Here is a 26,010-nt window from a genome sequence, read left to right on the forward strand (position 1 = left end):
ACCACCACCAGCCACCAGCAGCACCCTCCTCCTGTCGGTTCTGCTTCAGGCCTTTCGCTCCCTTACTTCCACACCGGCCGCTCCCCGCTGAAAAAGGCCCTAGGATTTGGCAAACTGCGCCTGGCAGGCAGGCACCCCCTGAGGACTGAAAACCGCCCAAACCGCGCTGAGCCGCACAATGGGTGCAGCCGCCTTCCTGGAGACACAGCTGCAGCCCAGGGTATCTGACGTCGTGCCCCTGCCCGTCATACCCGGGCTCGCAGAGACCGCTCCCCACGCACAGGGACAAACACAATCGTGCAGTATCGGCCTCTGGTCTTCTCGTGCCCACGGTGGAGACTGAGAGGGCAGCAGGGAGCAGGGCACAGGACGTGCTGGACAGCTGGCCACAGGAAAGGCCCGCATCCGTCCGTCCTTGCTCAGTTGGGCCTTCACTCTTTCTTGGGAGCCCAGCGTGACCTCTGGCACATCGAGAGGAGACATCCAGTGGGCTGCGGTGTACGCTGGCACGTGGCATTCATTACAAGACTCAGAGGGTCTCTAATATCATGGCTGTTAATTAATGTTCTGGATTTTAAAGATCTTTATTTTTTTTTCAGGTCACACAAGTAGTAGTCATTATAAAAATTCCAACTGTACACAAGCATATAATACAGAAGGCAAATGTCCCTGTAATCCCATCCGGAAGGAGCACAGTTGATTGTTTCAGCATAAACCAAGCTGGGTTCTACTCACACACATTGTTCGTACCGTAAGCTCCCGGATGGTCTCCTGACCTAGAAGCCTTTGGGTGGTTTCCCCTTGGCTGACGGGTAACTGCCTGTTTTAGTTGATTTTCTGTTGCTACAACTGTATACCACAGACTGAGTCATCTTTTAAGGTTGATTCAGCTGTAGTTTCAAAAGCTTAAAAGTCAAGATTGCTTGGCCTCGCCTCTCAAGTGAGTCCTGAGCAGACATCACACAGCAATAGACAGGGTTCTCATCCTCTTGTTCAGGGCTCTCATCCTTTCTTTTAATAAAGCTGCAGATCCCGGGGGTGAGGACCCCACCTTTCTGAACCCATTCAACATTAATTAGCTCCTGAAGGCCCCACCTTCAAATACCATAGCTAGATTAAGTTTCCACTCACAGTGGAGAGTATATTTCAACAGAGGTTGAATATGTACCTATGAATAGACACTTTAAAACTCATCCTGCTCATTCCACGGATGTTTTATTTTATAATGTCGATGGAATTTCTGTTCTTCCATAGTATTTGGCTATTATGATGTCTCAAGGAGCTGTCCTGATGCCCAAGATACCTCAAATCAGTGTGGGAAAGATGGCTTATTTCTTAAATGGTAGGAGGGGTCCACTGCTTCACACCTGGCATGAACAAGGCCAAGGGCCAGGCCAGTTTCACCTCCAGAGGGGACTGAGGCTGGAGAACATGTGTGAGCAAGAAAAGAAGCTGAGTGGGGAAGTCAGTGCAGATAACAGAGGCCTGCCACTTTCCCTGGAGGCCTCCCTGAGACACAGAGAACTCAGATCAGCCTCTCTTCCCTCCCGATGCTACTGGAAATAAACACAGAGCATTGGAAATACTCAGTGTTCAGTTGAGGATGATCCTCTCACTCTGCCACAAACTCTTCCTGTCCCATTCAGTGTCACATCTGCTTTTCGACAAAGCTTTCCATTTGACACCCTTGGTTGGCAGTCATCTCAATATCTAGATCTTTTTGAAGAACGCAGGGACAGTGTGAGCTTCTGTCCCAACTTTCATCTCAGAGAGCCGTTTGCTTCACCCTGAAAACAGTGGCAGCGCATGCGTGTGGTAGGGTGCTAAAGTAGTCCAGATGAAGATGCTGTGACCCCTGGGCTGGAAGACAGCGACGGAGAAGGCGGTGGGAATTCAGCTGCTGTATTCCCTCCTTTTGAGATTTCTTCCTGGGGGACAGATCAAAATTCCATTCTGAAAAAGAGAAGCGGTTGATGGGTTCCATTATTCCACAGCTCCTCTCTTGTTAACTTTGAAGCTCTCCCTTCCTAGGAAATACCTGTACCTGATCAACACACTCAATGCAAACCCAAGACATTCGTAGAAGAAAAACTAGATCCTTCTCACAATCTTCTTCTTCACTTAATGTAACATCGTTTTTTCTGTTACTTAAAACGTATCTCTCTTGCACCCCCACCTTCTCTTTCTATTTTTTCCTCTCCAGAGGAAATCCTTAACATTTCATCTCTGTGGTAACTTTTTGAGTGATCCTGGGAGGTGTTCTGCGGGGTCTTGGGATCACAAAGACCAGGACCCTGCACAGTTGTCCTCAGGGCAGGAGCAGTGGGCCACAGGAGTTGCAGAAGCAAGAGAGACTGTGGGCATGGTGGCCTGGAATCTCCCTACTCAGGGCCCTTCCATAGGCACGTACCCCTAGAGCACCCAGAGAGGCTACCGGAGGCCTCTCTGTCCTCAGGTGTTTTTTTTCCAATCCACTTGCCCCAAACCACCAGACTGAGACTCTTAAATCTCTCCTGACTGCAAATCCCTTTACCTGCATTTAAAAAGTCTCACACTAATTTATTTACGTTTAAGGTCTTCACCATCAGCGCCAATCTGTGCTCCTACATTTGACACACAAGACTTTTTTTTTTTTTCAAATGAGCATTTAGCTCTTTTTAAATTTCTACGTCTCGCCATTGGAATCCTAATGGAAATTTCTTCACTTCCCGCCTACACAGGCCACCGTCCTTCCTGTCTGTCCTTGGTCATTATGATACCTCTATCAGCTGTCTCAGGGGCTTCCCTCCGCACCGTACAGTCCTCCTCCAGTTTTTTGATCTTTCCATTTTTCCTTCAATTGTGAATTCTTTTGGTGAAACCCAAGCTCCCTTCTCATTCTGAATGCTCTTCTCTGAAGCTCCTGTAAGAAAAAGACAACCCCTTCCTGCGTCCATCTTTACCCCTCAATCCCCTAACTGTGGTGCTCCTCTTTCCTGGGTCAAGAAGGACCCCTGTGAGGCCTGGCAGTAGCAGGGGACCCTGGCTTCTACTTTCTCCTAGTGTGAAGGATGCTCTGAACCCTGCCCGCATGTTCACGGAGTGGGACGGATTCTGCATTTCCGGTGACACCAACAGGCCGCAAGGACACCATGCTGAGCACGGTGGGGCCCCCTCGTGAGCTCCGCGTGGGAGTGGAGGGGCCCAGTTTCCAGGCACACCATGACATGGGAAGCTGAAAAGTTCCTTCTTAGGAACTTTGCCAGCAGCCTGGCTAGCAGGTCCCTTTCTGCCTCATTACACACACGAGCACCTGCTTCGCGTCTTGTGGTTCCTTCATCCTGGGAGTCAAAACACAGAAGACCAAGGAACTCACCCCCTCGTTCCAATTTCTCCTTATATAAAATCCCCTTCGCCTCACCGCAGATCACAGGAAGTGTGGGAGAAAGGAAATCCACAGTGTCCTCTTTGGGTTTCTCTGAAAGTAGGAGACAACAGTTTGGCCATACTCAGTCTCCATTTATTCTTCCTCTTGAACGCTTTCCTCCCAGGAGCTCTGATAATAATCATAATCAACAATAATAGAAACGGTATCGGGAAGACTCTGCCCAGAGTCTTCCATTTCGATTATTTGAACATGAGACAGGAAGACTCAATGAAGATAGGTAGAAAGGAGACAAGAAAAATCGTTATTTTAAAATTGTACTTTTAAGAAAAACAGCGGCTGCAGGTTGCAAAAATTAGTCAAGCCTCTTTATCCTTTGAGGAAACTTACTCCAAAAAAGTTCGCTAAAGACAACAATCCTGTAAAGTGGGTTCTGGGCCTGTGCTTTTCAACTGCAAACCGAGCTTCCACGCACTGACCTGGGTCCCGAAGGAAGCCGCAGTGTTAGGGGGCAGCTTGTCCCACTCACAGGCAAACAAGTGCAAACGGTGCATGTTCTAACACAGCCCGCCCCCGGGTCTCTCTGTGCTGTCAGAAACCGCCTCCCCAAAATGCTGCTTAGCGTCCACGTAACCAGAGAAGTCTTTGCGGATAATCCTGTTTCCTGATTCGAACTAAGATTTGGGTAGGGGAGATGGTTAGCACCGAGGGGATGATTCCAGTCTCCACCGTTTGCTGTCACTTCCTCTCATTGCTTCCGTGTTTCTTCCTCTGTAAGAAAACTCTGGAGCATTCTAGATTGTTCTGCCCACTGCTCATGGGGAGATTGGCAGCTCAGAGCCTCAGAGTAGTGATCTTGGGTTCAGACTGAGGAGAAGCGATTGTAAAAGGGGCCAAAATAAATGCCAGCAATTCCTGCTCCCTTCCCCTCCGAAATCTCTGTGGGTGGATTTATTGCAGGGCCGTTTCTCGGCCACTCATGACTCCTGCTGAGTTACAGAGGACGCTACACCTGCAGTGGGTCAAGGTGAGCCCCTGGCCTGGGGTTCTCTTGCCTCGCTTGTTGAAAGAGCCAAAGGAAAATGCGTGGGCAAGCAAGAGCCTCGCTGGATAGAGGAAAGAAGAGCATCAGGGAGAAGAAGCCATTCGTTACTCTGGAAAGATACAAAGCAGAGTCAGACTGAGCCGAAAGGCCCCTGGGGAGTGAGGTTCCCCCAGCTGAGCCCCAGAGGATGCCCAGCCCGGGAAGACAGGGACTGGCAGCGCAGGGAGGCACGGGGTGGGAGCCCTGGAGAGCTTCGCTTCAGCAGTCTGCATGCACACTCCATGGCACGGCGAGCGCCCCTAGCTCCCGGCTTACATCCAGCGCATTCCCATGATCCCATGTGAGTGGGAAGCCTGCTGCTCCCTGGACCACGACGGCAAACCTCCAAGGGGAGGAGCACTTCTCCAGCTCCATGGAGACATCTTCTCTACTGCCCTATGCTAAACACGGCTGTAAGGGAGGCAGATATCCTGGCAAGAGGTGGAAGTGCAGCTGGTGGCTTTGGGGCCAAAGGCAGCAAGCAGTCAGATCAGGCACAGGCCTTGCTGTCTCCCGTCCCGCTGCAGGCGGGTCTCCAGGTGAGGTAGGCCTTCGGGGGCATCCAGAGCCCCCTATGGTACCCTCAGGGACGCTTTCTGGTCTGTTCCCGGTCCTGGTCCTGCTGAGCTGGCCTCAGCCTCTGGATCCCTGCAGCCCGAAGGCCTGCCTGGAACTCCCATGGCAGCTGGCCCCTTCTAAGGGCTTTCTAATCAGCAGCAACCGAGTGAGCGCACAAGAAGCCAGCGTGAGCAGAAAACAAGAGGCGTGCGAGGAAGCGATTATGGAGGAAAGTAAAGGACAGCCTGAGGGAGACACGGAATAACGAGGTGGAAAAAATCCTAATTAGTGAGCTGAAGACGAACTCCTGGGCGAGAGGCCTAGGGAAGGACCTGAAGCTGCACAGGTGACACACATGCGGGGTCTGGACTGAGGGGGAGGGTGGACTCGGGGCGGATGCTGAAGTCGTCAAGGAAACAGCAAGAGCAGCGCACCTGTACCCCTCACCCTCCCAGCCAAAGCAAGGATCACCCTTACTTTATAGAAGGGATGCCGTGTCTCATAAAAGACCAGCTGGTGTCTGGACTTATTTACTTACTTCATTAGTGTAAAGAGCAACAGGCCTGGCATTAGAACCACCTAGGTTGATTTTAACTTCTGCAAGTCTATAACCCTTTGAATCTGTGAAATGGGCTCTCTCGGTCATTGCGAAGATTTGATGATAAAATGCAGAGCTGGGTGCTCTGCCAACGTAAAGCGATGGACCTCCTGGAGTGTCACAGCAGGGCCATGGCATAAGAGTGCGCTGGCTGTGCACTGAGCAAGAGTTCTAGCCTACAACAGGATCCATCTGCACGCTTAGTACAATCTTCCAGCAGAGGGCACCAGAGGCCTTGGTTTCAAGAATCAGAGGGTACTGCTGGGTATTAAGAAGGGCAGTTTTTTCCAATTCACTGTCATGGGATCCATACTCAGGACTCATTCGTGATGCAGGAGGGCGACTAACGACTGGGTTTGCTACTTAGGTACAAATGGCGAGGTACCAAGGACAAGGACACAGAGCCGGAGGAGACCAGGAGACCGATTCACTTCCAGACCTCCTATGGCTTTCACGTGGTAAGCAGCAGCGCCCAGTTAATTAATTACAGCCACGCTGAGCCAGCCTGGGAGCTAGGTGGGTGGGAAGCACGCGGGCTTATCTGCCCCATGCGTGGGGACCTTCCACAGAGCAGTGATTCTCCGTGGGTGCTGGGTGATTCCTCAGGGCATGGGGCAAGGTTTGGAAATCTCTGCTTATCCTCATGGGGCTCCTGCTACTGGTGGCCAGGAGTGTTGCAAAGGGTCCCACTATACACATGAAGGCCCTACAGTGAATTGTCTGGCCCCAAATGCCAGTGGGGCCAAGGTTGGAAAACTGTCATAAGCCTCACTGATGAAGACAGAGCAGTTTGTCTGTTTTAGTAACAAAAAAGCAAAAAAGGCCTTCACAACCAAAAGCCTCTCCAGTAAGTTAGGAGAAAAAACAAGCCTGGCATGGTAGCACAGGCCTGTAATGCCATCTACTGGGGAGGCTGAGACAGGAGGATGGCAAGTCTGAGTCCAGCATGGGCAACTTTGCAACTGAGCAAGACTCTGTCTCAAAATAATACATGTTTTAAAAAGGATGGGGAATGTAGCTCAATGTGAAGGCCCCGAGTTCAATTTCTAGTACCACAAAAAATAAAAAACAAGCATAAAAAACTGCAATAGGCATAACACAGGGTTTATTCCCCTAAATGATTAAGCAAAAAAGAGAACAGTTCTTCATAAAAATTAGTAAATGTAAACAGATAATCTTCAAAAGAATAAGTCAAATGATAACTTGATTAAAAAATAAGTACACTAGGCTAGATAGTGGTACAGTGATTCATAACCCTCAAAAACTTCAGTATTTTATTATAGGAGTCAGGCAACTACAGCCCAGAGGCCAAACTGCCCTGCTGCCAATAAAGTTTTATTGGAACACAGCCATGTCCATTTGTCTATACATTCGTCTCTGGCTGCTTCTGGTCTGTAAGGCACAGCTGAGTGGTGCAACAGAGGTTGCATGGCTGGCAAAACCCAAACCATCGATTGTCTGGCCCATTTTGAAAGATGCTTGTCAAGTGGTGGTTTCTGATAAGGTTTAGTTTTTCTTCATGCTATTTGGCCATCACACATTAGACGAAGCTTAGCCCTACACAGTGATGGACAGTGATGGTTCTTGGCCACAGAGCGTGCCTCGTTTGGGGACACAGAGGCAGAAGATGTGGGAGATCTTAAATTGGTGGCCTGGAAATGACTCTGTCCCACGACCTGTGTCTCCTTCTGAAGCTGGAGCCGTGCGACACTGGCGAATGGTAATACAACTACAACCACTGCACAGGCTTCCCTGGAGGCAACACACAAACTCAAGGAGAGCCCAGTGGAATATGGGTTTTGGCATTAATGTTTGGCAAAGAGGAGAGTCTTCATTTATTTCTACTGTTGGTGAAGGTGTAGGGAAAAGGGGACAGTATGAGATTAAGGCAAAGTGAACAACTGGGTCACTATGACAGTTGTCATGGGTTAACTTAAAATGCTCAGACTTCTAGAAATGAGCAGTCAAGAAATAAAACCGAGGGCTGGGGATTTAGCTCAGTGGTTCCACAGCCTGCCTCGCAAGTGCAGGACCCGAGCTCGATCCCCAGTACTACTGCTACTACTACTACTAATGATAATAATAATAATAATAATCCTGAGCTGAGCATGGTGCACATACCCATAGTCCCAGAATTCAGGAGGCCAAGGCAATGGGAATGTTTGAGAGCAGCTTGGGCTACACAGTTAGTTCAAGGTCAGTTGGAACTACATCGTGTGGCCTTGTCTTAAAAACACAAAACAAGGCAGTAACCAAGTAAGAAAAACGGAACGATCCTGAGGACATGTCCTCTGGGAGGGCTGGTGCCACCTCCAACGTGGGTCTGCAGGAGTCCTCAAGAGCGGCCCTTGCTCAGGGGAGTGTGGTGACTTTGCCGGCTGCGGAGAGGTCATGCGAGTCCACCACACAGCCCGGTGAGCTTCACCCTGTGCTTCCACAGCCTCATCCCCGCAGAGCCTGGCTCTGCGTCCTGCTCCTCCCACCTCCACGTCTTCCTCCACCAGTGACTTTCCACGCCCACTCTGCCTGCTGCAGCCCTTCCACAGGCAGATTCCATCCTCAGCCTTACCCTCAGAGCTGGACATCCAGGCACATTTTGTCCTTGTCCTTTGGGTCCTTTTCACCACCCTGGAGTTCCCAGCTGGATCGTCTTTCCTTTGATCCACCATTTGGACCTTCTCCTGGACTCCATGACTGGACAAGGCTGCCCCTGGACCAAGAAGTGACTTGTGAATACTCTGAATTCCCAGGGAGCACCTTTCTCCTCTCATTAGCAACTTCACTTCCCATGCCCAGCCCTCTCCCTTTTTGATTTCTATACTCTGTACCTCATTTTTTTTCTATTTCACTATAAATTTCTTATTTTTCTTGTGTGAGCCTTTCTTTCTTCCCCCAAATCACCATCTGCTCTCACTCCAGGAACCAGCTAGTTGAAATCAGCAGATGTACTTAGGGGACTCCTAGAGCAGAGGGGCTTATTTCCTGCTTCCTGTTTGTGTGACCCAGCTCCCTGTGGTGGCCACATCTAAGTAGATGGCTGCAGCCACATGGGCTTCAGGTAGAGAGGAGGAGCATTATAAATACCTCTCCTCGTTCCCTCAGGAACCAGGGCCTGTGTGTGACAGGAAGGTATCCTAAGGCTCCTATGTAGGCGCCTCTAGTGGGGATAGTGCAAGGAGTCAAAGAATTGGGGGGCCAAGGCCTGCCCTCATGGTGGCCACCCTGAGGGTCCACGGACAGTGGGGCTGGGACTGAAGAGTATTTGCAACGCCAGGGGCCATAGAGGTGAGTCCACTTTATTGAAGAAAGAGGACAGAATTTTTACTGGCTGTGACTTTAGAAAGAGATGAAAACTGTGCAGTAACTACCACAAGAACGTGAGGTGAGGAAGGACATCAGCGCACAGCCACACCTTCTCCCCGCAGGTGGACCGGGAGCTTTCCCGGCTGTCAATGTCGTGGCCACTTCCAGAGGAAGTAGGCATGGCTAAGCACTGGAAAGGCAGGACCCAGACCCAGCAAAGGTGAAATCCCTGAATACAAATCCAATGGAGACTGGGTAACCTGAAAGCACTTAAAACTTGCCTTTATTTGAGAAGTTTAATTTCTGTTCTCAATAGAAATGAAAGCCCAAAGAAAACGAGAAAATCAGATCTCTTAGAGAAAACAGAGTATTGTTTTTCTTCTTTTTTTAAACAAAGGATAATGTGGTATACTCATTTTTAGCTTTATTATTTGTCTCCCTGCCCCCTCTAAATTTTGAAACACCTTCAAAGGTGTTTTAGTATTTTTAATAAGGGTGCTTAATTAAATATAAAAAAGCGTGACTCTTACTGTTCCTGTTAGACTGGAGGTAAGGAGAATGGGAAGTTATTGTTAAATGGGTATAGAGTTTCAGTTTTAGACAATGAGAGAATATGAGGATAGATGGTGGTGATGTCTGTAAACGTTGTAAGTGTATTTAATACCGTTGAGCTATACACTTAAACATTATTGAGATAGTAAATTTTATGTGTATTTTACCACAATAAAAGTATTGGAAACTGAATGTGGTGGTGCACAACTGTAATTCTAGCTCTCAGGAGGTTGAGGCAGGATGACTATGAATTCAAGGTCAATCTGAGCTACATAGCAAGCTCATGGCTGGCCTGAACTATGTAGCAGGAAGGATCCTGGCTAAAAGGGGGTGGGGGCATTTAAAAAACACATTCTCTGTCATATTTAAAATAAAATGATAGGGCCAGGGATTTAGGTCAGTGGTTCCACTGCCTGCCTCACAAGCGTAAGGACCCAAGTTTGATCCCCGGTACCAAAAACAAAAAAAAAAAGAAAAAAACTACATAAATAAAAAGGTAAAGTAGAGTCTTTAAAAGCACATGTGCAGTTTTTTTTTTTTCATTTGAATGAAATAGGAAGACAAATCTATGAGGGCCTGGTTTCCTTCTTTCTGTTGCCTGGCAGAGGAAAGTATCAGATCGGTTACTTCAACAGAACTGGTCATCTGGTATCACCACCAGGAAACTCACCCTTTCTGACAAGGTCACTTCTTTGAGCAGGAGTGTCCACTATTGCACAGTTCTGTAGGTGCTCTGTGCCCCGCCCCATGATGTGCAGAGCATTATGGGAGTGGGGGTCCCAACACTGGGATGCTCTCTGTGGCTCACACTGACCATCTGTACCTGCCCTAAACTTGGGATGGTGAGAATTTAAAGGGCCACTGGGGCTCTATGACTCTATGACTCTACGGGAAAGGAAAAGTTGGATTCCAGAGAACTTTGACAATCCCATTAAGAACCATGCATGTCACGCTAATCACGAGAGAAAGCCGTGAGCAAAATTTAAACATAGGAATTAAATAATCAGATTTTAGTGTAGAAAAGAGGAGACTCAGTAGAACTTGTCAATAAACTAACAGAGCTCAGTTAGTCAAGAGTGACTTAGGCTTTCGGTTAGCACCTGCGTAAATAAGGATCCTCATCTCAAGTTAAATAAATTCCAAATCATCCCAAGGTCTGATGGGCCCCATATGATCAAGATCTCTCTCTCTCTCTCTCTCTCTCTCTCTCTCTCTCTGTCTCTGTCTCTCTCTCTCTCTCTCTCTCTCTCTGGTCCCACTTTATCCCATCATCTCTTTTCATCATCAATCATCATCATCATCCAGCAACCCTGGCCTTTTCCCCCAGCCTTGGGTTCTTTGCACTTTTGAGTCCCTCTGCCAATCTAAAGTTACTCTCACCCAACTTCCAAGTCACGATTGGGACAGTTCGGACACACGGTGATTATAGTGCCTGTGAGAGACAGGCGACCAGTAATCAGCTGGTTAATATGCTCCGTGGAGGCAAATCTGAGTTGGAAATGTAGACTTGGGAGCCATCAGGCAGAGGTGGTAAATGAAGTCAGCAGAGTGGATGATGAAGTATGATCTGAATGCCTTGTGTAGGGTCCCCTACCAAGGGGGCATAGACACATCACGGAAAGATGGTGTTGTCTTGCCTCTCCACTGGGAAGGCCTCCTACCTTTGGTGAAAAGGCACAGAACTAAATTATTTCTACAGGGTGCTCTAAAAGGGCACCTATGATTCTGGACACTGGAATCACAGTACAGGTAAATTAAGTCAGGGCAAAGTAGCTTTAAACCATTGGCTTGGGCTGCCCCCTGTGGCTCTGTTCTCCTCTAAGGCTATATTCACCAGACGCTGTCACCCTCCATTCATTATTCCACACCTTCCAACTGGCCTCTGTCTCCACCAGGAGCATCCAACCTGTGGCCCGTGGTTGGCCATGCCTGGCTTGGCTGAGTTACAGTGAGTGAAGAGGACTTGTCCTGGCTGCATATAAAATACACTTTCCACTCAGTGCTCATAAGTTTCCAGTGATGCTTGGCGGCCCTCTTCTCTAATCTCATCTCAGTGTCTCCTGGCGCACTGACATGTTCCCTCCTGGTGCTCCTCCCTCCCTGCTGGATTCTTCCACTCTGTCTGCCTTGCTGGACTCTTCCTCTTTTGGGATTTCTGAAAGCAGGACTAGGTCCTGGTTTCGCTTCTCTTCTCCCATGGATCTGGATACCTTCATTTACTAATGATTTCCATGTTTTTAGGCTTGAACCAAATTTTTCATTGAGTGCTTTTTTTACATATGGTGGGGAAATTAACTTTTCCTGATTCCTCAGCACTCCTCTAAAAATCCCCAGCCCCCAGAGACACAGAAATGCACATTTTGGAAACAGAGAAAGTTTGCTTCACTTCTCCTACACACATTTTACTCCTCACTTACCATGAGAATTGGATTTGTAGCTATTTGACTAGTTAACTTGCTCTGATCCCAAAGAAAAAAACTTCCTTTATCCCCTGATAGGCCCAAATGGTTGTCCCAGACTAGGTTCTTAGGTTAAGTCACAAAATATCAGGAAAACTGGTGCAATTTCCTCTGTATCTACAAGTCAAAAGGGATAAACACAGAACTTGGAGATATCTTTAGGTTTAAAAGCCACAGACAACTAGGGCTCTTTGGCCTTTGAAAATTCCAAAAAGTTATAGTGGGGACCTAAGACCTTTTCCACCTTATTTCAAAGTAGCTTTTTTTTTTTTTTTTTTTTTCTACAGGGATCGAAATAAGGACCCTGTGCTTGCAAGGCAGGCAGCAGAACCACTGAGCTAAATCCCCGGCCAAAGTAGCGAAGTTTTAAAACTCATCTTTTAATAGGGGAAGCAGATGGTGGTCCCTCCTGTATAAAAAACAGAAAATCCACCCATCACCAACACTTCCCTATGAAATGTAATCTGCTGTTTCAACAGAAAGATTCTTGCCCATCTCCAGTTTTTTCTTTACGCAGTAGCAAGATTTAAAATCAAACCCTGTCACTTCAAGCTCAGATCTCTGCAGTGACTTCCCACTGCACTTGGCATAAAACCCACCCACCGCTGCCACCTTCACTGACAATGAACTCTCTCCAGCCTCCAGCCCTCTTTTGTGCCACTCATCTTACCTCTTGGGAGACTTTTTTTCTTGTATCTCTTTCTTGAACTTGACCAGATACATCTTTTCCTTTTCTGTCCTGAAAAGAAAGGATAAATAATTTTTCATAGTTACAAACAGACCTGCCAACTTACTTGTCACCAGCATTCAGCTTTCACTCTTGATTTTCAGACCACAGTGGATAGGAGGACATCAGTGACCTTAGGTGATGCTGCTTCATAGAGTAACAGGGGAGGGATTTCTTCTGCTGTCCTCTAAAGTGGTAGCGGGTAATGGGGGAAGAGAGGGAGGGAGAGAAAGAGAAAGGTTGAGAGGAGCATGGATCTTGCAAGGTGAGGTATAGGGATTGCCCCAGAGAGGAAACGGAAGGAGAGAGGCCAAACCAGGTAGGATTTGTGGCATTGCTAGCAGGACATGAAGGATTATCCTCTGATCCCTGAATATGAAGCAGGAGCCAAAGTCATCTCTTGAACAATAATGAAGAGGTTTAAAAGATAATTCAAGGTTTGAAGGGCTCATCACAGGAAATGGAATTGTGGCCCAGTGTGGCGGGATCATTTCCACAGCAATCGTGGAGACACAGCAGGCGCACTCTGTCTTCCGTGGGACCCAGCAGTGTGCAGAAAACAGGTAAGAAGCTTCCTTCAAGACCTGCCAGAGAGTTCCAGGAAAAGACGGAGAAGGGAGGCAGGTTAGGAGGGTGGCAAGGATGGCAAGAGGTTGGAGACAGTGACGGATCTGGGGATCCAAGCTGGTAAAAAAGAGGATGTGAAGAAAGGCAGATGAAGGCTTGGCAGAGGAAAAGGCCCGTGCAATGGTGATTCAAATGAACGGAAAGACAGCTGCAAAGAGCAAACCATAAAGAAGAAAACAGGTATATTTAACATTTTATTTTTAGGATTAGGAGGTATCAGAAGTTGAATGATAGCTGTAAAAGGAGCAATCTTCAAGGATATTCATCCAAAAAGGAATTTTTTAATTATTGGAAGCCTGAGCTAGGTATGAGGGATGGTAAGTCCTGTGGATGGCCTTTGGGTATGAGGGGCCAAGGATTTGTGGAGGAAAAAGTCACCAGGAATCAGCAGATGACGGACTGGAGAGGCCAGGGAATTTAAAGGGTTGTGATCCTTGAGGTCTGCCAGGGGGTGACAGGCAAGGCAGAAGATGGTAGTGTTGAGGGGAAGAAGAGTTTTAATTGAATGGTTGAACATCAGAGGAGAGGGTGGAGAAGCAAGGGACTTGATGGGGTAGTAGGTAGCAAAGGCTGAATATCCAACTTGCCCCACCATGGGGTGTGAGTGGTGGACGCTAGAGACTCCCTGGCCACAACTTTTGAGGAAGTGAGGTCTTGTCAAGGAAGCAGCTTTCCAGAAAAAGAGGTTGGTGCAATTAAGAGTCTAAGAAGTTGTGGGTATCAGAGCCTGATGATTTCCGAACAGGACATTCTGATGGGGAAAGAATGCTTTCTTGTTTCTTATAATTTTCACAGAGGTCTTCCAGGAAGGCACAATGAGTGAGAACTGCAGAAATGAACTGGGCTGGCTATCATGACTATAGTCACATGGTGGGTGCTCATAACAAGATGTGACCAGAACAACAGTTAGCAGCTCTGAATTCACTTCTTTGACATCTTCAGGAGAAAGGAAATCCTTACCTTTCTTTTTTGGAGATGTTCTGCATGTTTCCTGGGGTTCCTCTGGGTCACTGGCCTCTGCAGAAGCATCTTGTGTCACTGATAAAAGAAATAGGAGGTGTGATGGAAAACCATGGTGAATGTTTAATTTAAACTATAATTACAGTAAAAGACACATTGCCACGAATCCCTCTCAAAACCCTCCCCCTCACTTCAAAAACACTTATCCCATCATTTTTACCTCTTCTGGCAGCAGTTCTGGAAGTTTTCTTTCATCGGTGTCTTTATGAGGTGTGATTTTAAAAAAATTACCCTGAACACTTGTAAGAGCCTGACTGAACCAGAGCGACTCCATGTTGATCAGCAAACGTCCTAGAGACTGTCGCTCCTCCCATCCCTTATAGGATAACTACTGATTAATTGTGAATTGTTAGGTAACTGCTTTGAAGTAGCTGGGAAACTAAATGGAAACTGTAGTGAACACAGAGACCCAACACGAATCACGTCACTCCTTACTTGCCTGTAGTTGAATATTCTGAACATTATAATCTAAATTGTAAATGGAATAATGGATAAACGGCCTACTGATCATTAGTACATGATGGTCAAGTATATGCTTGATGACCACTAGCTCAGATCAACTGATTCTTTGCCTTTGTCCTCTTCCTGTAAGTTTTAAGTGTAAACCCCCCCCCTTAGCCCTATATAAAATGGCCTCTGTTTCTGAGCGAGCCACCTCTCTGAGCTACTTGGCTTTGGGAGTGCCATCTGGCCAGACTAATAAAGGTCTATTTGCCAACTTGCCTGCTGTGTTCCTTCCTGGGTGACTCTCGCTGTCCGACAAGCTCCTGGAGCCTTGCTGAGCTTCTGAGCCCAGCATCATGGAAGCCTCTTGGCTGTTCACACTCCAGGAGTAAAAGTGAGACTTAAGTCTTACATCTTGGAGGCCCCAGCGAGATGCCCAAGTGGGAACTATAAATCCGGCCGAGATTCTCTGTTGCAAGATCCAGCAGGAGATTCTCAGACATAGACCTGAAAAGCCTCCGGAGGTAAGTTTTGAATTGGTTGCAACCATTTGATGTCAAGATAGAGGTGGCTGATGAGCCGGGAAGCCTCACCTGACCCCGGCCCTGACGAGGACTCCAGGTAGAATCTAAGTTCTTTTTCTTTTGTGTGGTGCCTGTGTGTCTTGCCTGTGTCCTGTCTGTTCTGTTGAGTGTTAACTTTACATTCATTCCTAGGAACAAGATGGGAGGATCCAGCTCCAAAAATACCCCGTTGGACTGTTTTCTCACTAACTTTAAACTGACTTTTTCCCCTGAGCAGGAAGATGAATATGGAATGAAGTTTTCTCGAGGGAAACTCTGAACCCTTTGCAACTTGGAGTGGCCAGCCTTCGGAGTGGGCTGGCCAGCTGAAGGTTCTTTCGAACCAAGACTTTGTTGGGCAGTATGGGCAAAGGTCATTGAACACCCTGGCCACCCCGACCAATTCCCTTATATTAATATCTGGGCCCAGGCCTGTGAAGAACCTCCGGCATGGTTGCAGCACTGCCCCCTGTGCACCAGTTCTCGTATTCTGGTAATGGTACCAAATGGGATAAAGTCCGCAAAGCGGCAGTCACCCAGGCTGGTGTTCTCCCAGGAGCCAGATCCCTTAGAGCCTACTGACCCCAGGTTAAGACCCCCTCCATATGCAGAACCATCCCCTGGGGAGACAGAAATTAAGTCCATCTACCCATCTCCCCCCGAAAGAAGGGGAGATCCCGGATTCCACCACCTCTCCTTCCCGTACCTGAGGGGGCCCTGCTTATGGGCCCCCAGAGGCACCCCAGGAGAGACCGGACCCAGTCCCTGTGCTCCCATTGAGAGAAATAGAACAAGATCATTATGTATACATTCCTTTCTCTACAAGTGATTTATATAACTGGAAGCACCAGAATCCCCCGTTCTCTGAGAAGCCACAAGCCCTAATCTCCGTCCTCGAGTCTGTGTTTAATACCCATGACCCCACCTGGGATGATTGTCAGCAACTTTTACAGGCTCTGTTCACATCCGAGGAATGAGAAAGAATTAGAAGACACGCTATTTGGTCAGTGCTGGGGGGAGCTAAGGGGCTTGTTGACGACCAACAACAACAGGCCCGAGTTGAAGTACAACTCCCCATCTCCCATTCCAAATGGGAATCGAATTCCACCGGAGGTAGGGAAGCTCTTCACAACTACCGTCAGCATCTCCTGGCCGGCCTTAGGGGAGCCGCTCGCAAGCCTACCAATTTGAGCAAGGTAAGTGAGGTCCTACAAGGGCCTGAGGAATCCCCCTCTGCCTTCCTGGAGTGTTTACTGGAGGCATACCGCACGTACACTCCAATTGACCCAGACGCTCCAGCGAACAGGCAGGCAATTAATCTGGCTTTTGTAACTCAGTCAGCCCCAGATATTTGGAAAAAATTACAGAGAATTGAGGACTTTGAAGGAGAGAATAGGGAAAAATTGATAAGTGTAGCAATGAAGGTGTTCACAAACAGGGATCCACCCAAAGATAGAATAACTAAAAAGATGGCAAGGGCAAATATAATCATGATGGCAGAAGAGGGTTTTATACAGAAGGGGAGAAAAATGAAATGGGGAAATAAGGAAAAGAGATGGCCTCCTGTAGATAAAGATCAGTGTGCATATTGCAAAGAAAGAGGGCATTACAGGAAAGACTGTGAAAAATGGAAAAAGAAAAAGGAACAAGAAAAGAAACCAGAAATGAAAACGGGAGGAATCTTTTTCACAGGGGAAGAAGAAGACTGACGGAGCCATGGCTCATGGCCGCTTAACCCCGATGAGCCTATGGTAACTTTGGGAATAGTGGGAACAGATGTTGAGTTTCTTGTAGACACTGGAGCGGCCCATTCAGTCCTCAAAGCTCCCCTTGGAGCACTTTCCTCCATGAAGTCTTCCATTACCGGAGCTACCGGACAACCTGCCTCTTATCCTTGGACAACATCACGAACTGTAAACCTGGGAAAAGGTACTGTAACTCACTCTTTCCTGGTCATCCCTGAGTGTCCCTACCCCTTGCTGGGAAGAGATTTACTGAGAAAATTAGGGGCTGTTATTTCTTTCGCATCTGAAGGAGGAAATCTAGAACTCAGGTCACCACCTACTATCGTGGTGGCATTCCTTTTAGAAGAAGAATTTAAACTAATCAGAGAAGAAGAAAATTCTCCAGAACAAAAATGGGACTATTTGCGAGAAAAGTTTCCTCAGGTATGGGCTGAAACAAACTTACCGGGGCTGGCAAAACATCAAGTCCTGATAATAGTCCAATTGTTGGCCTCTGCCACCCGTTCAGGTCCGACAATATCCTCTTTGCTTGGAGGCTGATAAAAATATCTAAACACATCCACCGATTTTTTAGATGCTGGGATATTGATCCCATGTCAGTCAGCCTGGAACACACCCTTGCTGCCTGTAAAGAAACCTGGCACATCAGACTACAGGCCGGTAGAGAACTTGCGGGAGGTAAACAGCCGGGTGGAGACCATCCACCCGACGGTACCGAACCCCTACACACTGCTGAGCCTCATTCCGCCTGCACATGTATGGTATTCAGTTCTTGATCTCAAAGATGCATTTTTCAGCCTGCCCCTGGCACCAGTAAGCCAGCCGCTCTTTGCATTTGAATGGACAGACCCGGACACTGGAACTACTGGACAATTGACATGGACTCGATTGCCACAAGGCTTTAAGAACTCCCCCACACTGTTCGGGGAGGCTCTCAGCAGAGATCTACAAGAGGTAAGGAAAGCTTTTCCCTATGCAACTGTTCTCCAATATGTAGACGACCTCTTAGTGGCGACCACAACCGAGAAAAAATGTCTCACAGCCACTGAGGGACTCCTGGAGGCCCTACAAAGTCTGGGATATTGAATGTCCTGGAAGAAAGCCCAGCTCTGCAAAACCAAGGTAACTTACTTGGTTTATGTTCTTGAAAAGGGAAAAAGAAAGTTAACTGAATCCAGGGTGTCAGCGATCCTTCAGATCCCCACACCCAGCTCAAAGAAGCAGGTGCATGAGTTCTTGGGGGCCATAGGATACTGCAGAATCTGGATACCTAGCTTTGCTGAAATTGCCAAACCCCTGCATGAGGCTACGGTGGGGGGGAATGCACCCCTTGAATGCACAGAGGCTTGCCAGCAAGCATTCCAGACACTCAAGACTGCGCTCACCACAGCTCCAGCCTTAGCCCTGCCTGACTTAAATAAACCTTTCACCTTATATGTGGCAGAGAGGAACAGGGTGACAAAAGGAGTGATCACGCAGTCTTTGGGGCCTTGGAAGCGACCTATAACCTATCTATCCAAAAGACTTGACCCAGTGGCCAGAGGATGGCCATCTTGTTTAAGGATGGTAACTGCGGCTGCTGCTTTAACTCGGGAAGCTGATAAATTGACTTTTGGCCAGGATCTAACTCTGATTACTCCTCATGCCATTGAGCCCCTGCTGCACAACTCACCAAGTAGATGGCTATCAAATGCTAGATTGTTGCAGTACCAGGGACTCTTGTTAGAACAGCAGCGCATTAAATTTGCCACAACATCTAACCTGAATCCTGCTAGTCTGCTCCCTGAGTCAGATGACCAGCTGCCCATCCATGACTGCCTTGAGACTCTTGAAAATCTGCGGGGAGGACGTCCAGATCTGACAGACCTGGCCCTTCCCTGGCCTGAGGCAACATACTACACTGATGGATGAAGTTTTGTATGTGAAGGTGTACGATATGCGGAGCAGCAATAGTCAATCAGGATCAACAGGTAGTATGGGAACAAGGGCTGCCCCAAGGGACGTCAGCAGAGAAGGCCAAGCTGATTGCTTTAACTAAGGCTCTGGAAATAGGAAAAGGGAAAAAGATAAATATTTTCACTGATAGCCGTTATGCTTTTGCTACTGCCCATGTACATGGAGAAATTTACCAGAATAGAGGACTTTTAACATCAGACGGGAAAGAAATTAAAAACAAAGTTGAGATATTGGCTCTGCTGCAAGCCATTTGGCTGCCAAGGGAGGTTGCCATCATTCACTGCCGTGGACATCAAAGGAATTCCAACCCTGAAGCGATTGGAAACAATGCAGCTGACCAGGCAGCAAAGCAAGCTGCCCCAAAATCAGTGGGGAAACAAATGGTGCTGCTACCTACACCCGTGCTCCCAGAGAGGCCTGAATGCACAGAGGAAGAAATAACGGAGATGAGTAAAAACCACTGGGCCAAAGGAAAGCATGGATGGTGGATGACAGATGAAGGGAAGGTCGTTCTGCCAGCTGCAGTGGCCGACACTTTGCTAAATGAGTCCACCCACCTAGAAAAGAGGATGACGGCCCTGCTTCGGCCCCACTTTGTCAGCAGAGAATTAGCCCAGAAGGCCCGGGACCAAGTGAGACGGTGCCCCACCTGCCTCAAGGTAAACGCGAATCGAGTAACTGGGCCCCCAGGGGTCCGATATAGGGGACTGACTCCCGGAGAACACTGGGAACTGGACTTCACCGAAATGAAACTAGGCATGTATGGTTACAAATATCTGTTAGTTTTCATAGACACATTCTCAGGGTGGGTGGAAACTAAAAAGGAAACAGCTGAGGTAACAGTAAAAAAGCTCCTGACTGAGATAGTTTCCCGATTTGCCTTCCCCTTAGCCCTGGGGTCCAACAATGGCCCAGTCTTCACGGCTAAAGTGTCTAAACTGATTAGCCTAAGCCTTGGAATTAGATGGAATTTACATTGTGCTTACAGACCTCAAAGTTCAGGACAGGTAGAAAGAGCTAACAGAACACTAAAAGAGATTTTAACTAAATTGAGCCTAGAGACTGAATTAAGTTGGGTGGAGCTTCTCCCTTTAGCTCTGTTGCGTATTCGATGTACTCCCAAGCCTCCTCTGAATCTGTCACCCTTCCAAATTATCTATGGGCATACTCCCCCCTTGGCTCCCCATATAGATATGGAATTAAAGGAGAAATTCTCTCATCTGAGGTTACTTAAGTCTCTGAGAGCTTTACATGAAATACAGCCTCAACTATAAGACCAGGTTAGAGGATCTCTGACCCTTCCTTATGAGAAACCTCTACAGCCACTGCCCTATAAGCCAGGAGAACTGGTTTATATTCGCAGGTTTGACTCCAAGACCTTGGAACCATGGTGGAAGGGGCCTTTTCCAGTTGTCCTGTCTACTCCTCTGGCTGTGAAGGTTGCGGGACACCCGACATGGATCCATCGCAACCACCTCAAGCCCGGACCGGACAACAGCCCAGAGGCGCATGGAAAATGGAGTGTCATCAGCAAACCCAGAGAATTGAAAGTAAAACTCTGCTCAACTGGACCTTCATTATGATCTGGGTGATTTCCCTTGGGACAATAATAGCGTTGTCCAAAGAGAACTTAGGTCATACTAAAAATGTTTGGGTGCAATTAGCTGAATCCTTAAATTTGTCTGAAGTATGTTTAAATGCTGATGTGAATTTTCATTATGTGCTTGGAAATTGTTTGGTTCCAGTATGCACCCCACTTGAAAGTATTAGACCATATACTATGTTTAAAAATTTCCCACAAGTAAATCTCAGTTATTTGGATAGTTACAATTGAGGACAGGTGACATGTTACAAACCAAAGAATGCTATTAAGCTATATACCCCTCGAGTAGCTATGTCCAATAAGACTCTCTGTGCCAAATATAAAGGTTGTACTTCCCAGTGTTTAAATCTTAGACAAACAGATGTAATGAAGTGTTCTAGAGAACAAAAGATTCCTTACAGCAAATGCCATATTACTTTGCCACTGGGATGGTTTTATACTTGTGAGGGAATAACTTATAATTACATCCAAGCAAACTTGACGGAGGCCCACTGTAGTCTTAGTAAATTAGCAGTCGTCTTACCTGACAGGGGAGACCTCTCACCACCCAACAGAACAAAACGCTGGTCTCCCTATATTTTACCAGGCTGTGATGATGATGTAGGACTTTTAACAGATGCTGGTTATTCCTATGATTATTTCTGTGATAGGTATAACCTCAATTGGAGTACATTCTGAAAAGGCAGTTAGAAAACTAGCTTGCAAGGTAGTTAAAGGGTTAAATACCACCTCTGCCGTGCTGGCACTAATTAATCAAGAACTCCAGGAACAGAGACAAGCAATCTTAGATAATAGGGTGGCAGTTGATTATTTGCTATTATTTCATCATCAAGGTTGTGAGAGGGTTAAAAATATGTGCTGCTTCAATTTAACAAATAATGGGCCAACTATAGAGCAAGACATAAAAAAGCTCAAAGATTTAGCTACAAAGATTCATAATGAACAGATAGGATGGGATTTATTTAAATGGTTAACAAGTTGGTTACCTGACATTACCTGGGTAAAACAACTGATACTCTGTGTAATGGCATTAGGATTTTGTATTGCAATAACTTGTTGTCTTTTACAATGTGTTCCTTTATTAAGGCCCAGAGTCAGATATAAGTAAATAAAAGATTTGATTTAGGTCCAAAAATCAGTGGGGAATGTAAGAGCCTGACTGAACCAGAGCGACTCCATGTCGACCAGCAAACAACCTAGAGACTGTCGCTCCCCCCATCCCTTATAGGATAACTAATGATTAATTGTGAATTGTTAGGTAACTGCTTTGAAGTAGCTGGGAAACTAAATGGAAACTATAGTGAACACAGAGACCCAACATGAATCACGCCACTCCTTACTTGCCTGTAGTTGAATGTTCTGAACATTATAATCTAAATTGCAAATGGAATAATGGATAATCAATCTGCTGATCATTAGTACGTGACGGTCAAGTATATGCTTGATGACCACTAGCTCAGATCAACTGATTCTTTGCCTTTGTCCTCTTCCTGTAAGTTTTAAGTGTAACCCCCCCCCTTAGCCCTATATAAAATGGCCTCTGTTTCTGAGCTAGCCACCTCTCTGAGCTACTTGGCTTTGGGAGTGCCATCTGGCCAGACTAATAAAGGTCTATTTGCCAACTTGCCTGCTGTGTTCCTTCCTGGGTGACTCTCGCTGTCCGACAAGCTCCTGGAGCCTCGCTGAGCTTCTGAGCCCAGCATCGTGAAAGCCTCTTGGCTGTTCACGCTCCAGGAGTAAAAGTGAGACTTAAATCTCACACACTGCTGCCTAGTGCCAGTCAGCGGAAAGGCAGGCTCATAACATTCTGGCGTGTCCTCCTCCTCCTTGTTCGTCAGATCTGGTGCAGCCATGTGATTTCTGGCTCTTTCCCAAAGTCAAAGTGACTATGACAGGTAAACATTTTGAATCAATTCAGGGTATCAAGGCAGCCATGACAGTATAACTGAAGACACCAGCGAAAGAGCACTTCCAGAATGGCTTCAGAAAGTGGAAAGAACTATGGGATAAATGTGCTTAAAGTGTGCATGTAGGATTTCGAGGAGGGTTAAAGACAATGTGTCTTTTACACATTACAAGTTTTAGAAACTTAACACTCACCATATTTTTTAACCACACTCATGCACAATTCATTTCAGAACTGGCTGAGGAGAAAGGCAGTGAGAGAACTAGAGAGGCCAAGAGTACATGTGGTGCACGCCCCAGCACCTGCCACCCTAAGGGTTCTGCCTTGATCGCTCAATTCTCGGTGGTTGTTACCTGTGTGACTGTCCATGAAGCACATAGCTGGGGCCCAGTCAGATTCACTTAAAGAGACTGGATTACTAGAAGGGAGAGAATCAGGCACCTCAGCCCAAGGCAGTGGGAAGTGGTGACATTGAATTCTGATGGCCACAAGAAAGGTGACGATCTTCGCCACATGAGAAATACATGCTCATGCTTAGATGTTGGTGAGAACATTTACTAGTGACTCTGTCTCTGTTTCACTCGGAGAGACAGTGAAAGAAGCTAAAGTGTTTAGTTATGCAATGAGGACTATGGAGAAGAGCAGCAACCAGCCAGTGCTTACTAGCACCAGCATGCAGCAAATACAAAGTTCTGCTAGTTTTTGCTGCAATAAGAAGAATGGGAAATCATAACAAATAACAAGGAGAGGCCCATCTCACATGCTTGTTCACACAATGCTCTGAGGCCTGCCTGGCCTACGCAGGACAGGTAACTGAAGCTCATGGTAAGCGGGCATTGGACTGTTGACTTTTCACACAATTTTAATATACAATCTCAAAAATCCAACTGACACAGTAATGGTATCAGTTGGCAGTTTGTTGGTTTTGCATTTGGTGGGGGTGGTTTTCACCACTACCTTACAGAAGCCTCTAGAGTGGTTGACTCAAACAGTCCACCTTTCTTTTCTCTCTGGCCCCTTTCCCCTTGGGGCTCCTACCACAATCCCTGTGGCAGATGAATATTCTCCCTTTTCAGACACCTTACGGATCGGGAGTCCAAGTGTAGCAGGTATTAGTGAGGCTTCTGACCTTCACGACCCATGGTCCTCTCCAGGTCTACTTTTTCCAGACTTGCCTCCTTGCTGTCTCCTGAGATTCTGTCTCCACTCAGAAGCTTAGCTCTCCTGCCTGTCCAAGATCCCAAGTGAGCAGCTGGCACTGGGCCAAGAGGGAGATGGAGAGCAGAAAGGAGAGGCCCATCCCAAGAAGGTCCCAAAGGCCATGCCTCTTGGTACACAGGAAAACAAAGCCAAGCTTAAGTCATGCAAATCAAGGTCACCTAGCACAGGGCTTGAAGGAGCATGGGATATCTCTTGAGATCTTCTTTATTGAGGGATCATGTCATTACTCGGGGACACTGAGCAGAGGAAGAGAAAGAATCACAGGCTTGAATACCAGAAAGAGGGAAGCCAAGCGGGGAAAAAGAGGACACTGTACTTCAACTGGAAGAAATGATGGGTGGCCAACTTAGGCCCAGACATGGGTGGAATAGACTGGGAAAGTGAGAAATTATTTACTCTTAATTAATTCCTCTTGTTAGTTTAATAGAGTGTTTATTTTTTCTTTTGAGACTCTAGAATATGGAATCTTCCATTGCTGAGAGCTTCCTGACCCCGATAACCTTACTTGGAGGATGTGTCTTAAAGGGGTGGAGGAAACATTACTGAGATCGAGTGGGGCCCCTTAGGAGAACTCAGAATCCCCAATACCATTTTCAACAGTGCCCCAAAACAAACCCCTGTTATATTTAATGCAAATGCTCCCTTATAATAAAGATTTGGGGAGGACACATGACACGGTTTTAGAAGCTAACAGGCCTTCGAACACTTCATAATCTAATAACTTCAATGATATTGCTCTTAGAATCTAATCCATGTAAGAATGAATAAGGCTGGAAGCCAAAGGCCCCAGGTGTAGTGAGCAGCCACACAGGGCTGTCAGTGCAGAAGCCGCATGGGTTACTTGTCAATTTACAGGAGAGTTTTGATGGTTGGCTTGTTCTGCACGGTGCACTGGTGAATCACCTCTTCCATTTCCTTTCTTTGTCACACCCAGTTCTTTGCCTGGAGGTTCTTACCACAATCTCACTTTTGGGAGGTGCAGGTTCTCCCTTCATAACCACCACAAGCTAAGCTAATTGAGCCCCAGTTCACATTACCTTGCAGGGTGCCAGCAGGAAGGTTGGGCATCTCTCGTGGATCTTCTTCCTTTTTTTTAGATGTTAAATTCTCACTGGCCACTGAAGGAGGAAGAGAAATCATGACAGGTTACAGGAACTGAACTTCAGGGAGGAGAGTGAATGGTAAAAAGGTCCAGAGCAGATGGAGCCTCAAGGTCCAAGAACAGAGAATTGTGATGTCCCAAGAGTAGGGCGCAGGTGATCTGGGCTCCCATGAGTGCTCAAGATCCTGTGCATAGGGAGGTGGATTGATGGAAAGGACTGGGTCAGTGACATAGGGGCTCTAGGCACCTCTTGTTGGGGACACACAGATGTTAGACAGGGTCTACTTCTCACCTTGAGTGCCTCCTCCCAGGATGAGTCCAGGCAGTGGCGCAGCAGGGCCAGAAGGGCTGGGTGATTTGTCCAGGCTGTCATCGATCTGCTGCAAGGATGCACTGGCCTCACTGACTGTGGGGCACGGATGTCTCAGTGGAGGTGGCTGGGGTGGAGGCAGCTGCAGCAGGGTCTGGAGGGTGCTCCCTTCTGCTGGGCCAGCGGGAGCTCTGAGTGGGGTAGGTGCAGTTTTGCTCTGCTCTCTGTAGGAGGTGCTGACTGGGGTAAGCGAAGGAGCACGCATCAGTATGTGTAGACCCTGAACGATCTGGGGATTTCTGAATATGCGACTCCCAGCCAGGCTGGGGCCATGGAGTTACTCATTGTCCCCATGGAACCCACCCCACTCATCATCATCAGTGTCCATTTGTGGCCCTGTTCTGTTTCACTTATTTGATCCAAACATTCAGTGGAACAATAACTGCACCTAACCCCAATCTGTTACCTGAGTGGTTTTGCACATAAAGTTGAGTTTGATTTTTGTACCCAGGGATTTAATTGCCTTATTTGGGCTTCATAAAATTTAGTCAATTATGTATATGCTGTAACTTTAATAGAAGTCTTTGTTTCAATAATTAAATATATTTTATATCCTTTGAACAAATAGGATCAAACAGAAATTCCTTAGCAGGGTGGGTTAGGACACTTGTATCCTGGTTTCTGCTCAATTCTGCAGATTTAGCTTCTGTGCTTTTTTTGGAACCCTATGATCCAGCCATGCCAACTTGCTCTCCCATCCCTAATACTCCAGGCCCTCAGTTTCCCATATGTTGTTCCCCTGCACTGGTTTATGTTGGGTTTTTGCTATGATTCTTCTCCATCATTTATTTCAGAAGCAAAGTTGTCT

The 26,010-nt window shown here is 47.1% G+C and overlaps 1 protein-coding gene and 1 long non-coding RNA gene across 4 annotated transcripts in view; one reads left to right on the top strand and one right to left on the bottom strand.

Moving 5' to 3' along the window:
• Positions 1–482: 482 nt before the first annotated feature.
• Positions 483–26,010, bottom strand: part of LOC104850992 (sp110 nuclear body protein) — a 40,208-nt gene continuing 14,680 nt past the window's right edge. The window contains exons 4-11 of one of the 3 annotated variants that reach the window (XM_010608113.3): positions 25,125–25,382; positions 24,768–24,848; positions 14,233–14,310; positions 12,589–12,657; positions 8,174–8,314; positions 3,356–3,457; positions 2,760–2,902; positions 1,801–1,953 (exon numbers count right to left, since the gene is read on the bottom strand). In XM_010608113.3, coding sequence (XP_010606415.1) covers positions 1,894–1,953; positions 2,760–2,902; positions 3,356–3,457; positions 8,174–8,314; positions 12,589–12,657; positions 14,233–14,310; positions 24,768–24,848; positions 25,125–25,382 — 932 coding nt within the window. In that variant the 3' untranslated portion in view covers positions 1,801–1,893. Of the gene's footprint in view, positions 1,954–2,759; positions 2,903–3,355; positions 3,458–8,173; positions 8,315–12,588; positions 12,658–14,232; positions 14,311–24,767; positions 24,849–25,124; positions 25,383–26,010 lie in introns of all 3 variants that reach the window. The other 2 variants (XM_010608114.3, XM_010608115.3) reach the window with 2 other exon arrangements.
• On the top strand, positions 16,315–21,360 carry LOC117286373. The gene is made up of 2 exons (XR_004517551.1): positions 16,315–16,495; positions 20,364–21,360. It is a non-coding gene; the product is annotated as an uncharacterized LOC117286373 (long non-coding RNA).

The sequence above is a fragment of the Fukomys damarensis genome, unplaced genomic scaffold (genome assembly GCF_012274545.1).
Source record: "Fukomys damarensis isolate Sample0158 unplaced genomic scaffold, DMR_v1.0_HiC HiC_scaffold_16, whole genome shotgun sequence".
In the NCBI taxonomy this organism is placed as follows: Eukaryota; Metazoa; Chordata; class Mammalia; order Rodentia; family Bathyergidae; genus Fukomys; species Fukomys damarensis.